Source organism: Cetorhinus maximus, chromosome 5, assembly GCF_964194155.1.
Source record: "Cetorhinus maximus chromosome 5, sCetMax3.hap1.1, whole genome shotgun sequence".
In the NCBI taxonomy this organism is placed as follows: domain Eukaryota; kingdom Metazoa; phylum Chordata; class Chondrichthyes; order Lamniformes; family Cetorhinidae; genus Cetorhinus; species Cetorhinus maximus.
The window spans coordinates 90,772,743-90,787,345 of NC_135883.1; the positions used below are offsets into that span (position 1 = coordinate 90,772,743).

The following is a 14,603-nucleotide window of genomic DNA, read 5'->3' on the forward strand; positions in this document are numbered from 1 at the left end:
GTCCACCCCCCACATGACCCTTTATAGCCCCTTTGCATACCCTTTGTCCTTACACCCACCAAGCCAACTCACCTAAGTGTATATTGATGAATTCACTATTTCAAAGAAAGCCACTCTCATTGATAAAATCCAATCAGTACATTTAACTTCCTTTAATCCCCTATGAAAACAAACCTTGGAATTCATGGACCCATTTGAAGAGTTTATAGCCACTTGGAGCTGTCAATAAAACTCTGAACTGACAGGCACCCCCTCTGTGATAATGAAAGGTTGTCATGCAGCACTAATCCTGTAGTGATATCCTTCAGGCTTATGTCAACAAAAAGAATGAAATAGCAAGCACTTTTAAACACTGCAGACAGTTTTTTTTTCAAATATTTAAAGGGCAGGAGTTTTAAAATGCATTGACAGGTTTACAGTTCCCTCCGACAGCTCTCTTGACAGTCAGTTCCTTTTGACAGGCGTTTCGACAGCTCCTCTCTTGACAGTTCCAATGAGCTTGTGCACTTTGTATGCACATTCATGTCTACTTTCAAAAATCCCAAAGAGCGCCTGACTACCCCCCCATCCCCCTCAATCCCAGCAAAAGGTGTCCTGGGACCACATTCAAAAGGATACGTTCCCTTTCCAAACGGGTACTCTCCCTCGCCAAAGAACTCCAGCAGCTTTAGAATTTCTCCTACCAGGTCTAAAGAGCACAAGTTGTGCTTCGGACATCCTACTAACATAAATCAGATCAGCCCAGGGCAGGTGCACTTTAACGTGTGTGGGTTGCCTCTGTGGATCATGGCTGTACAACTTAGAACGCACCCCCATTCCCTCTTCCCACCCCCTGCGAAAATGTTAAGTGCCATGTTTGAGAGCAAGACTTATGGATTAGGATCTCCACTGTCATTTTCGTAATGATGGAGAAGCTCTCTGTCTGTACAAAAATTCAGGTCACAGTGATCACCTGAAAGAAATTATGTCACATGATTTAAACAGGTGCATTTTACTTTACAAGAAATATTACATTGAAAAGTACAGTAAGACACAATCGCATGTTCTTTACACTCAAATTCTCAACTGCACCCCCTCTTTTGCCCTTATGACTACTCCCCCACCCCCCACCCTCCCCCAGAAAGCCCTTGGCTACTTACCAGGCTCTTGAAGGTTCCTTCACTTCCTGGGACCAAACTGGAGTGCTGCAGCTCTCAGGAATTCACTTCAATTCTCCTCTGTGTTCCTGTTATCCTCCAAGGTGTGAGATTTATTGGGGCCCTTAAATGAGTCTCCAGCTAATTGACCCTCCACCAGTCCTTAGTACCCTATGATTGTGGACACTGCAGCTCAACATGAGCTTCACTGCATTCTTGCTTAGCCTCCACCTCAGAAATACTCCTGATTTCTGATAACCCTTTTGCTTCTGGTTTACAGCTACTTTACAGCAATTAGCAGACTCTTTGTCTCTGTGCCTGCTGAACTCAGGGTTTACACCCATCAACTTGGGTGTTTTCAGTTCCAACCCAAAAAAGGCCTTCTGGAAAAATCCCACAAGCAACTTCCCAGAATTCCAACCAAGGCTCAATGGCAACAGAGGTTAGTTGAGACGCCCAATAGATCTTTAGAATAAATAACCTTCAACTTAAAAATCAAACCTTTTGATTCTGGGACCCACCTGAATAATTTAAATTTCAAATGAAGTCAGGACAATTTTCCTCAGATTTTCTTTATGCAGTTCCCCAACTAAATGAAGGCCACCTCCCGATTTTAAGGCTTTCACTTTCCTAACTCTGACCTCATAAGTATACATGGAACCCTTTGATCTGCCATTATTTGAGGTGTTCTGGCAATTTCTAGAGTCTACGATTGTAATTACTTTACCTTTACAACTCCAATCTTCCCAAAACCAAAAATTACGTCTAAAATATTAATATGAGCTAGATGATTATGTCACAAGGCAGCATACATCTGGTGGTAGCAGGAGTTAACTGGAAGGCACAGGTGTATCTGCATGCTCTAACCCCCATGGAGGAGATAGTGCTGGACATTGTTGAGAAGGCTGAGGTTGAGACATAGGCAACGATATCGTCATATCTAATGCTCATCTTCACATCCCACTTCACCGTCATCCTGCACTCTCTTCTGATTTACTAGCTGCTGATGTGTAAGCATGCACCTCTTATTTCCCCACCTCCCTACACCATGACATTTGTACCATTTTCCTTTTAGATACCGAAGAGGTGCAACTTATTTGGCCAGGCAGTGAAGGAAATTCAAAAGAGAATGATGATACTGACACACCATCATTTGATTTCATACTTGTTCAGACACTATGCATAATTTAGAGGAAGCATAGAGATGGGTTTTGCATATGGTGAGACATCAAGCACAGGTGACCTGCAGCCAGGGTAAGGGTAGCACAGGTGCCAGCTCAACAGAGCGCGAAGTTACAATGGGTCCTGCTGCAGAGGCCTCAGGTGAACACTTTGGGGTGCTCTATCAAAGAGTTTGTGCAATGAAACGTTTAGTGCATTGGAAAAACTGCCAGAAAACCTCTGTTTAACACGACAGAACTTCGAGGAGTATAGCACCAACTTGGCACAGGGTTTTGTGCAGAACTTGAAGCCCATCCTGTCCAGCATGGAAGTAGTGGCCAACACTGCTCACACCTTGTGGGACCAACTACGATGCGGTATCTGATGGCTGATGTTGCAGCTGCCATTGTAGCATGAACAGCAGTCAATATCTGAATGCTGCAGTGAAAGCACAGTCAGTCAGGTCAGCTTTCTGTCATGCAAGCTCAGAATGGCTGCAGGGGTTTAAAGAGTGTCGCACTAATTCAACAATGTGCTCTTCAGTGATGAGGCTCGAATAAGAACATTTGAAATAAAAAGACTGAAATGGATATTATGTGTGTCATGGACGGACAAACAAGTGGTTGCTCGAGGAAGCTGGTGTTAAGAGGAACTTGTTTGAGGCAGTGATATCAAGGAAGCTGTCACGTTTTGGACACATGATGCAAACAGAAGGAGGGTGTTTGGAAAAAGAGGTAATGCAAGGAAAATACCTGGAAAATGTGCACAAGGAACACCCAAGATGACATGGATGGATAATATCAAAATGGGGACTGGCCTTTCTATGGGACAGGCAGTGAGAGCAGCAGAGAATAGAAATTAGTGGAGAAAAGTTGTTCATAGTGTGCCGACCCTTGGAACGAGAACGGATGAAACTCAAGATGAGGAGAAAGGGAGCATCAGGCCTGACAAAATGGAAACTTCATCCATTGTTTTGTTGTGTAAAAGTATAGAAAGATTTTTCCCTTTACTGAAGCTCCAGGCCAGGGCCTTTTTTCACATGTTCAAAAGGTTCAAGATGCAAAATCCTTGAGGATCAGTGTGTTGATAGTGTTAAATTCCTGCTCCCATTTGGGCTCACATCAGCCTCCATGAGTTTGCTAAATGACTGTTAGTTATTGTAGATTTCATTATACAACTACTGCCTATCTAATCTTGTTTTGAACTTCTATTTTCAGTTATCGTAGTCTTTGTCTTGCTTGCTGTTTTTGTTAGGACGTAAAATGGACAGTGTTTCTAAGACATAAGTAGACATAGGAACATAGGAGCAGGAGTAGGCCAATCAGCCCATCGAGCCTGCTCCACCATTCAGTACGATCATGGTTGATCGTCCACTTCAATGCCTTTTTCCTACACTATCCCCATATCCCTTTATTGATGGTATTTAGAAATCTGTCAATCCCTGCTTTAAACATACTCGATGACTGAGCTTCCACAGCCCTCTGGAGTAGAGAATTCCAAAGATTCACATCCCTCTGAGTAAAACAAAAAAAAAATTCTCCTCATCTCAGTCCTAAGTGACTTCTCCCTTATTTTGAAATTGTGTCCCCTGGTTCTAGACTCCCCAACCAGGGGAAACACCTTACCTGCATCTACCCTGTCTATCCCTTTAAGTATTTTTTAGGTTTCGATGAGGTCATCTCTCATTCTTCGGAACTCCGTGAATACAGGCCCAGTTTCTCTAATCTCTCTTCATAGCACAATCCTGCCATCCCGGGAACAAGCCTGGTGAACTTTCGTTGCACTCTCTCTCTGGCAATAATGTCCTTCCTAAGGTAAGGGGACCAAAACTGCACACTGCAGTACTCGAGGTGTGGTCTAACCAAGGTGCTATACAATTGAAGCAAGACTTCGTTACTCCTGTAATCAAATCCTCTTGCGATAAAGGCTAACACACGTGTATGTTAGCTTTCAGTGACTTATTGAAGAGGACACTCAGATCCCTTTATACATCTACACTTTCAAATCCCTTGCCATTTAAAAAATACTCTGCACATCTGTTCCTCCTACCAAACCTCACATTTTTCCACATCATATTCCATTTGCCATATTCTTTCCCATTTAACTTTCTGTCACCTGCAAACTTGGAAATATTGCATTTGGTCCCCACATTCAAATCACTGATATATATTGTGAACAGCTGGGGCCAGGGTACTGATCCTTGCAGTACCCCACTAGTCACAACCTGCCAATGCAAGAATGACCCATTTATTCCTACTCTGTTTTCTGCCTGTTAACCAATCCTTAATCCATGCCAGTACATTACCTCCCATCCCCTGTGCTTTAATTTTGTTAATCAACCTTCTGTGGGGGACTTTATCAAAAGCCTTCTGAAAATCCAAGCGTACTACATCCACTGACTTCCCTTTATCAATTCTGTTTGTAACATTCTCAACAAAGTCCAACAGATTCATCATGCATGATTTCCCATTCATAAATCCATGCTGACTATGGCCAATCAGATCATGATTATCCAAACGTCCATTTATCACACCCTTGAGAATAGATTCTAGCATTTTTCCTACTAATGTAAGGCTAATAGGCCTGTAGTTCCCTGTTTTCTCTCTCCCTCCCTTTTTAAATAGTGGGGTGACATTTGCTACCATCCAATCTTCAGGAACCATTCCAGAATCTATAGAATTTTGGAAGATGATCATCAATTTATCCACTATCCACAATAGCTACCTTTTTCAACACTCTGGGATGTGGAATATCAGGTCCTGGGGACTTAATAACCTTCAGTCCCATTAATTTCTCCAATACAACCTTCTTACTGATAATAATTTCCTTCAATTCCTCATTCTCCCTAGTCCCTTGGAGTAGAGGGACTACTCTAATTCTGGGAGATTTCTTGTATCTTCCTCAGTGAAGACACACACGAGGTAATAATTTAGCTTCTCTGCCATTTCCCTATTCCCCATTATAAATGCTCCTGACATTTCTTAGCCAAAAGTTTCCTTTTTACATACCTCTAGAAGCTCTTACAGTCTTTTTATGTTTTTTGCTAGCTTACATTCATATTCTATTTTCCCTTTCTGTATCAGTTTCTTGGTCCTCTTCTGTATTCTAAAAAGCTCCGAAGCATCAGATTTACGCCTATTTTAGCAATTTTATAGGTCATACAATCTTTAACTTCCTTTGTTAGCCACAGTTGACTGACTTTTTTTGGTTTTTGTACCTTGAAGGAATGAATAGTTCTGAATAGTTGCTGTAAACTATGTAATAATACTTTAAAGACTAACCATTGCCTGTGCCTGTGTACATCGTATCTTTTAATGTATTTTGCCAATCTACCTCAGCTAATTTGCTAATGGGTAATTGGCCAGGAATGTGTGCCAGACAAGCAGCCAGCTGCTCAATAGTGCTTGTGAAAGTTCCATTCTATGCTGAAGGATGGGTCTTATTTCACTAGAAACACATTTGTTATTCTGGAAGTAAGTGACTAATTGTTTGTGACTGACCAAATGCTCAATCTACTAGAACATCTGTCCTGCTACTCTGCTTCATGTATTGTGCTAAGAAACATATTACTCATACATTGCTTTACTTTCATGTTCATCCACAGTCATATCAGTGATGTTAAATGCCCCCATGATTAACAGTTGATTACTTTAAGGTAACTGCCATAACCAGTTCAATTGTGTTCACACAATTATAGTGTTTACAAACAAAACTTAAAATATAAGTAATGAGCTATCTGAATTGCTGTGGTTACATTGTGAAAGCTGCATCTCCAATGGGTGAACATTTTGGCTATACAGGAACCACTCATTGTCTCAAATTCAGCAGTTCCAACATGTGCAGGTTAGTTATCTTAATCGTTGTAGTGCCATTTACGTAGCATGAGAATGAGAAGTGCTGAACAAAGACCATTACAGACACAGCAAGATTTTCTCTGTAAAGTTATTAATTTAACTGACAAATTTAATGTACCAATTTCTGTTGTACTTAAGAGGATATGTTAAAACAGGAACAGTTAACTATTGAAAGTAGTAATAGGATTATAGATCAGAGTGTTCAGCCTGCTGGGAATACATATTGAGAAATGACAAATACAATATTTTCTGCCCTTTTATTGTAATTCAATTTTGGGGAGTGGTCCTTAATTTCCCAATATGCATTCTGAGTGGGTGAGGCTCCCTGCCAGGAGCGCGCATTTGTGAAATTGGCTCTTAATTATTTCCATGGATTTATTTGCACATATTATAGCCAATCTGCTTGGGACTGTTACTGGCTTAATTTTTGTTTCTTTTTAATTATTAAGCAAAAGATAGTGGTGCTTCAAATGGAAGACAGTTCTGCTTTTTGATCCCAGTGTTGGTGTTAACTACTTACAGGTGGGATGCTGAATAAAGCTCTCTGCCCCAATAATACACCTTGAATCACTAAGTGCAGAACAGCACCTATTGCACCAGACTAATCCTTTTAATTTCCTGCACTTGCAACCATTCTAACCCACTTCACTTAGATTGACAAGTCAACCCAGAATTTTGAGTGGCTTTATGCAGTGGACTTTGAGCACTAGAACTGGACTTAAGCTCATGTCAGATAGGTCCCTTGCAGTTGGCAGAGAGAAGTACCCTTCATCCATCAATCTTGGTTGTGTTCAATCCCTGAGAGAGAACAATATTTTAGCGCACATTGTTATCCATTTCTCTCTAATAATCTGTTTACCTTTGGCTTAAGCAAGTGAATTTCATCCATATATTCACAAAGTATGAATGTATTATTTTTTGATGGAACAATATTAATAGCAAAGCAATCCTGCATGAATTCTATCTTAAATGAAGTATTTTATTGTGCGCTGCATTAGTCAAAATGAAGTGTTACAAAGTATTTAGGGCGTAGAAAATGGGCTATGCGACCCAACAGTGTTTATGCTTCACACAAAGCTCCTCCCACCATTCTTCATCTAACCCCCATCAACATATCCTTATCTTCCTTTCTCCTTCATACCCTTATCTAGATTCCCCTTAAATATATTGATGCTATTTGCCTCAACTTTTGATCAATTTGGTTATAATGCAATAAATAGATTGATTTTGCATAGAGAAAATCTATTTTTGTGTAAAAAGTGTAATAACATGATACACTTGGATGTTTGCTGTGAGTTTTCAGCATGTTAGAGCCCTGAGATTGAAAAGAATGTTAAATCTGATGTATTGTTTTTGTCGTTTAACTGATATAACAATTTTTTTGGCAAAGGAGTCATCAATTATATAATATTCTTTGCAAATTAGGCACTGGAGAAGACCTGTAGAGTAGCTGCTGGATATTCTGGGATTAGAGACGTTTATTCTAGCCAACCAACACATGACGATGTGCAGCAGAGTTTCTTTCTGGCAGAAACTCTAAAGTAAGTAGAAAAAAGTAGAAGAAAACTAATTGATTTAGTGCTACTAGTCTGAAGTGTCTGTAAGTACCATTTGTAGCACTGGCACATATGTATGTGTGTGTGTGTGTATATAAAGCTTTATATGAGTATGATCTAAAAAGAGGGTATATCATTTTTGAAAAAAAAGTGATATTGGGCCAAGAATCAGTCTCCAATTCCGAATAGCCAAGGACATCCTAATTACATTCAGAAGTCAAGAAGTGAAAAGAAAGAACTTAGGTAGAGGTTGCACATGCTATTAACATCGAGCCTAGTTGTGTGGATGTAAAAGCAGGAAGAGGCTTTCTATATGTTACAATAAGTAGTCCAACTGCAATCAAATTCAATTAAAACTGCTTTTCTATGAAATATGGAATACTTGCACAATGTATCTGGTAAAATTCTCAGATGGCCACTTGCATCTGTCATCTTTTTCTTTATCATAATGACAGGCTCAACTCATAGAGATTCTGAGTAATTTAATTATTTAGTTTTCTGGAGGATTTTGGTATTCTCAAATTATTTATCCTCCTCAGCCTGCTGCAGTTCCTGTTTCTTTCCCTACTAGTTGTTCTGTAACAAAAGGATCGGCTATGGTAATGGTCTATTCTGTCAAACTTTGTGTGACTTTTCTTATTTGCCATTAGAAAATACAAATTAAAGAAAAGGAAAATATTGCAATTATTTTTATGCATCTGTGTGCAGGTATTGTGTGAAGTAAACGGATTTTTTTTGCTGTTTGAATATTTCTCCATGCATAGAAACCAATGGAAAATTTTTTGCAGGTAGTTGAAGATTTCATCAAAACAAAATCTGCTATTCAATGGTACTTTCTGCAGTATCATGAACGTAGCAATATTTGCCTGCAGCTACACAATGTGCTGTAAAAATAATTTTTAGATTTATGAAGAATGCAACAATGGGTCATGTTTTTCAGTGAGTGGCAAACGCCATTTGTTACACTTGCTCTTTCCCAAAGTCTTGATGGGCTGTTGTACTAGAACTTGCTGTGATTAGTGAGCCACTTAATTTCAGTTCCCTCTACAGGGTACCTGGGTCCTGTGTGAACAGTTCCAGTAACTCTGTATCTCCTTAACTAATCAGATTGAAGAATCATTACTGATTCTGAACCAGTTATAAATATTTAATCCGATACCAATTTATGTAGAGCAGGAGAAATGCATAGAGAGAAAGAAAGATGGGATTGAAAGAGAGAGATAAAAGACACAGAAGTTTTTTAAAAATATGCCTTTTTATTTTTAATACCTTCAACAATAATTAAAAGTTTAAAGAATAAGACTCCACTTTTCCATGTTACACTGGAATGGACTGGCCCTAACTTTTTCTGGCATGTTTTGTGGGTATCTATCATGTAAGTACAGCATCTTCACCCTGTTCCTTGTGCTTCAATGCTGAGTGCCTCCGCGAGATACTCTAATAGCAAAGTTTGCAGTCCAAGTTCAACTTGGACTGCAACTTCCTGGTTTTAGCGTTTAACTGCATATATGTGGTTGCCAGAGGTTGCTGCCTGATTAGCACTCTAAAAACATTAATCACTGATAGCATCAACATTATTTCTACCGTAAAATCCAGGCCATAGTTTTTGGTGCAATTTCGAAGTGTAACAGAAAGATTTTCAGCTTCAATGACACTAAAGTAGGTGGGTTCCATTCACTTTCAGTTTTCTTTGAGTATTGATTTCCAATGTATTCTTGCACCTTTATTGAGGAGTTTCTTATTTTTTAGATCATTGCTTTGTATCTAAATTTCCAGTTGGTTAACCATCACAATGTTCTTCCAAGATATGACAGTTCAGTACTTCATGGTAAGATATAGAATAGTCATCGTACAATTATATATTCTTGACAGAAAATCCAGAATGTTTTGTGCTCACCAACTACATGACCTTCAGGTAAGGGTGATCAGGCAGTGGAAACAGTATGAGTAGAGCCAAGACATAGCAAAGGATGCAAGACTGACAGGAATGGTCTACAGACCTCCTGATAATACGAATGTTGTAGAATGTATAGGTATGGATATGAAGGACATATGTAACAAAAACAATGTGGTTATTGTGGGATATTTTCACTTTCACATAGGCTGGGTCAAACCTGGTGTATATTCTTCTTCCACATGTACAGTGAAAAAAATTGGGAAACAAAAATAGACTGAATTTTGTACAATTTTATTTGAATATGATGAGATATGTAAGTGGAGGATAGGAATAGAGTTGGGAAAATGAAAGACACACAAAGGATGCATCAAAGATAGTAAGTAATACAGCTCTCGATACAGAATTATTTCAACAAACGAAACGTCAAACAATGAGAGCAAAAAAGGTAAAACTTGACATTTTATAATTCTTGCATTGTACCTTCAATAGTGTGAACATTTACTGGTCTATTTGTAAGTGTGGCCCCCTCAATAAAATATTGGCAACACAAAAGTAACACAAACTCATGAACCTGAATTTTAATTGCATCATTCAACACAATGGAAAATGTGTTGGATATAATCTGCTGTTCTTCACTTTTCCCCATCCAGGATTTGGGAACACTGTGTATGCAGATAGAACTAAGTGAAAATATTTACATTTGAGGTTTTAATTCCGAAGTGGCCCAAGAACCTGACTAAGTGGTTGTACCACACTTCATTTACAGTTCCCTTCATCCCTAGGTCTTAGATATATAACAAACTACCAGAATCTCTGTCCCACTGTCCAGACAGTAGTACATTTCAAAGCCAGGGTGGAGCAGATGTTTGAGGAAGGTATTCTTAACTGTTTTGAAACAATGCCTGTATTTAAAGACTTTTGGCTACAGCTAAGTGGAAGATTGAACGTACCCTATTTAATTTCTTGTATCGTCAACCACCTGCAGCCCTCCAAACCCCCCTACTTAGGACACTTCTTTGACTGAGGTTTAACAGAACTATTAGTAAACAAGAGAGTAGTAATACATCAATTTTTATTGCTACTTTAAGTCCCGATCTCCTGAATGGAGGCAAAGCTTGCATTTAAATCGCACCTTTCATGTTTCAGGATGCCCCAAATTGTCAGACATCCAATGAAGTACTTTTGAAGTCAGTTACTAAATTGTTTGTTAAGGGGAGGCAATGGCATAGTTGTATTGTTGCTGTACTAGTAATCCAGAGACTCAGGGTAATGCTCTGGGGACCTGGGTTCGAATCCCACTCTGGCAGATGGTGGAATTTGAATTCAATAAAAATCTGGAATTAAAAGTTTAATGATGACCATGAAACCATTATTGATTGTCATAAAGACCCATCTGGTTCACTAATGAGGGAAGGAAATTTGCTGTCCTTTCCTGGTCTGGCCTAAATTTGACTCCAGACCCACAGCAATGTGGTTGACTCTTAATGCCCTCTGGACTAGGGCAATTTAGGGATGGGCAAAAATGCAGGCCTAGCCCACATCCCATGAATGAATTTTTTAAAATTGTTCATTCATGAGAAATTCAAGCTTTAGTTATGAAGAAATGATAATATTTCTTCACGTTAGACCAGAATGCTGTTTTTTAAAGCATATTGGAATAAACAATTAAATTTTTCCGCAAAAGGAGATTTGAGCCGTTCAGTATTAACTTCCCATTAATAGGATTGGGTACATTTCAACAACTCTTAAAGTGATTCACCTGAACATTAATAATAGACTTGTACCAACTTAGCTACTTCAGGAGGGTAAAAGGAGAATCCTTTGATTTGTTTTCTTCTGTTGCCAAAAAGGATTTGTATCACACAAAATCATCTACTACAGGACTGTGTGCAGCTGCCATGTTCATATGAATATGTTAAAACTGATGAAAAAGGCAATTAATATTTGCTAAAGGTGGAACTATGAGCATTTGATTTGAAAACTTGCTATTACAGATCTCCTTTTTGGAAAATTAGTGTCAAGCCAAGACCCATGTTGAACTTAAAAAAGACTTCTAAGAATATTGGTGCTACTCACAGCTCTCCATGTTAATGGCATTGTTAAGAGTTTTGGAGGGATCTAAAATTTTACATATTAACATTAGCAATCCCCATGGAGACTGATTCTTCGTTCCCAATGGTTTACTTCTGTTCATTTCCTTTCCCAGCCTGGTAATTTTAGAGTTGTCTTTCACAGTGAGCTTTTTTTCCCTGAATATACTTCCTCTGACGTAAGGTTGGCGAACCTTCCAGCTTCATTTCCACTCCTTGTGCATTTGGTCTTTTCGATCCAAGAGTGAACTCCCACTTTCATTCCTGATTAGTGAACTACATCCTGCTGCCTATAGGTGCTTTCCCTCTCTGGGATCCGGGTAGGCTAACCTTGTCTGAGAGTTTTCACGGATACCTTAGACCCTTCCCCTCTCAAAGCTCATCTCCAGGGCAATCTTCATTTTACCTTCAATTTAAGACACAGTCCCAAAATATAACAATCTTATAAACCTCATAATTGTAGCAACATTAAAATCATGTTTAGGTGCTACACATCAATTATGTTACCTATGACTGTTCAAATGCTGAGCCCCGTATGTGTAGTAAAATCAATGTGTCCTTATATTATCTCCCTCTTCTGTTTTAGTATGAATTTTTGTTGCTTGCCTCCAGGTATCTTTATTTGATGTTCTCTGACGATGACCTCCTTCCACTAGACCACTGGATCTTCAACAGCGAAGCTCATCCATTGCCAATTATTCGCAAAGCTAGCTAAGCTGTTGAGAAACAAACAAAGTAGCGCAAATGTTTTGGACCTTTTGAATAGTATCCATTGAATAGTAAATATTCATTATTTTAATCCAAATGTGCGTGCTGTAAACAAAGCAAAATAACTTGTAATATGCAACATGCATGCTGCCATAAAATTAATACGAGGCTGCAGGAAATGGACTGCAACAACCTTAACCGCCTCTGTGAGGAGATGTCTGCTTTGAGCTGCAATTTTTGCCATGTTGCAAAAAAGCCATAAATAATTGAATATCCAGAGATTTATTTACAATGAACTTTCTTTTTTCCTTTTGTTTGTTGTTAAGCCACACATTTATATATAAAAAAAGAGACTTTCTATGTGGGGTCATTCCTATTCTGGTTTCATTGAATACTATAAATTGAGAGCTTAGCATACATGCTCTATTACATTTTTTTCTATTTTATATGGCGTTGATTAATATCAATGCGCTTGATAGATAAAACATCAACATTTTTATTTCTAGTAATTTGTTTAAGATATGAAGATGAGGAAAAAAAAAAATGCTCTAAGAGATGATGATCGTATATTACTGAAGGCGTGGAATAGACCCAAAAGACAAATATTGCACTTGATTTCGATCTTCTGAAATAAGTCTGGTATTGAATATGTGAATCAACTTTAACTTTATTTTATTTTATTCTTCATTTTCTAGACTTGATTTTTTGTGCATTTCTTCTGCAAATTAAAACATTCCCTTTATACAAAGTACATAGATCCCTAATGTTGTAAATTGTTTGTGTCTACTTCAACAAAAATAAAACAATATTTTTATGTACGTTTTCTAAGGTGATGAATATAAAATGTGTGGGAACAGATGCATTATCTAAAGAATTGGTATTTTAATTACTGTACAATTTTCAGCCATTGTGGACAGGATGCTTAAAATGTTTACTTTTTTCTTCTGACATTTACTGTGCAGATAAAATCTCACCAATGAAAATATGGCTGGTTGACAGGGATCCAAGATCAGTAATCATCTTGAGTCTGACTAGAAACTCAGTTGAAATTCTTTGGCAGTTGCTGTTGGCATTCTGTGTGTGTGTGTGATTTGGGAATGTTTGATATAAGTTTATACATACTCTGTGATCACAATTCTCAAAGATGGTTTGTACATTCCTTTCTGGACACATTCTATAAAAAATAAAACTGAAGAAAATACATTTGTGTTGTGGTTGTGTACTGTGACAGGATATAATACTGGCAAAGAAATGTAGGGAGTTTGTTACCCTGTATTAAACATAATTACACTAACAACGGCATTTATATAAAGCTTTTAGCCTAAGAAAGCATTCCAAGGTACTGCATAGAAGCGTAAGGAGAGAAAAATGGATTCTAAGCGAAAGGAGGGATTTAAGAGGGATGACCAAAAGCTTGGCCAAAGAGGTGGGCTTTAAAGATGGTATTCAAGGAAGAGAAGCAAATGAAGTTAGAATGGGAATTCCAGATTGTGGTGCCTAAGTGTTGAATGGTATAGCTGCCAAATGGTGGGGAAAGGGAAAAAGAGTTGCACAAGAATCGCAATCAGAGGAACATAGAGCAGAATTTTCCCCTTGGTGGGGATGCTCGGCAGGGACGGTCGGCATCGCACTGCAATTTTATGCTGGCGGGCCAATTAAGGCCCACCCAGCGTGAAACGTGAGTGGCAGCGCTGAGCGCTGCCTGTGCGGGAGGGGGGAGGAGGGCGAGTGGGCCTAGCGTGAACTTCACACACAGCTGTCTCAGGTAGATAAAACGCTGTTTAAGAAAACTAATGAAGAAAATAAAAATGTCATAAAACATGTCCCCTCATGTGACCCTGTCACATGAACAGGGACATGTTTTTAATTCCAAGTGTAAAATTTTAATTTTATTTTTATTTGCTTTAGGAAACCTCACCCTGCCCATGGATGAGGTTTGCTAAAAAGCACAAAGGCTGCTTGATGTTTTCGCCTGCCTGCCAACTGTAAGGTTGGATGGGCAGCGTAAATTTGAATGTAATTACTTTTTTAATAGGCCTTTAATTGTCGGCGGGTGCGCTGCCCACTCCGGCGGACGCCCGCTGATTGAAGTATCGCAGGACTACGTGATGACGTCAGGACGTTCATCCGACATCATCGCGCGTCGTTTTACGTCCGTACGCTGAGCTCAATATTCTACTCACAGAGCATTTTAGTGCTGT

At 38.9% G+C, this 14,603-nt stretch overlaps 1 protein-coding gene across 1 annotated transcript in view; it reads left to right on the forward strand.

The window, feature by feature from the left end:
- man1a1 (mannosidase, alpha, class 1A, member 1) overlaps positions 1 to 13,603 on the forward strand; it is a 489,484-nt gene extending 475,881 nt beyond the window's left edge. Inside the window, exons 11-12 of the mRNA XM_078542179.1 lie at positions 7,577 to 7,692; positions 12,307 to 13,603. Of these exons, the coding sequence (XP_078398305.1) occupies positions 7,577 to 7,692; positions 12,307 to 12,409 (219 nt within the window). The 3' untranslated portion in view covers positions 12,410 to 13,603. The remainder of the gene's footprint in view (positions 1 to 7,576; positions 7,693 to 12,306) is intronic.
- Positions 13,604 to 14,603: the final 1,000 nt, after the last annotated feature.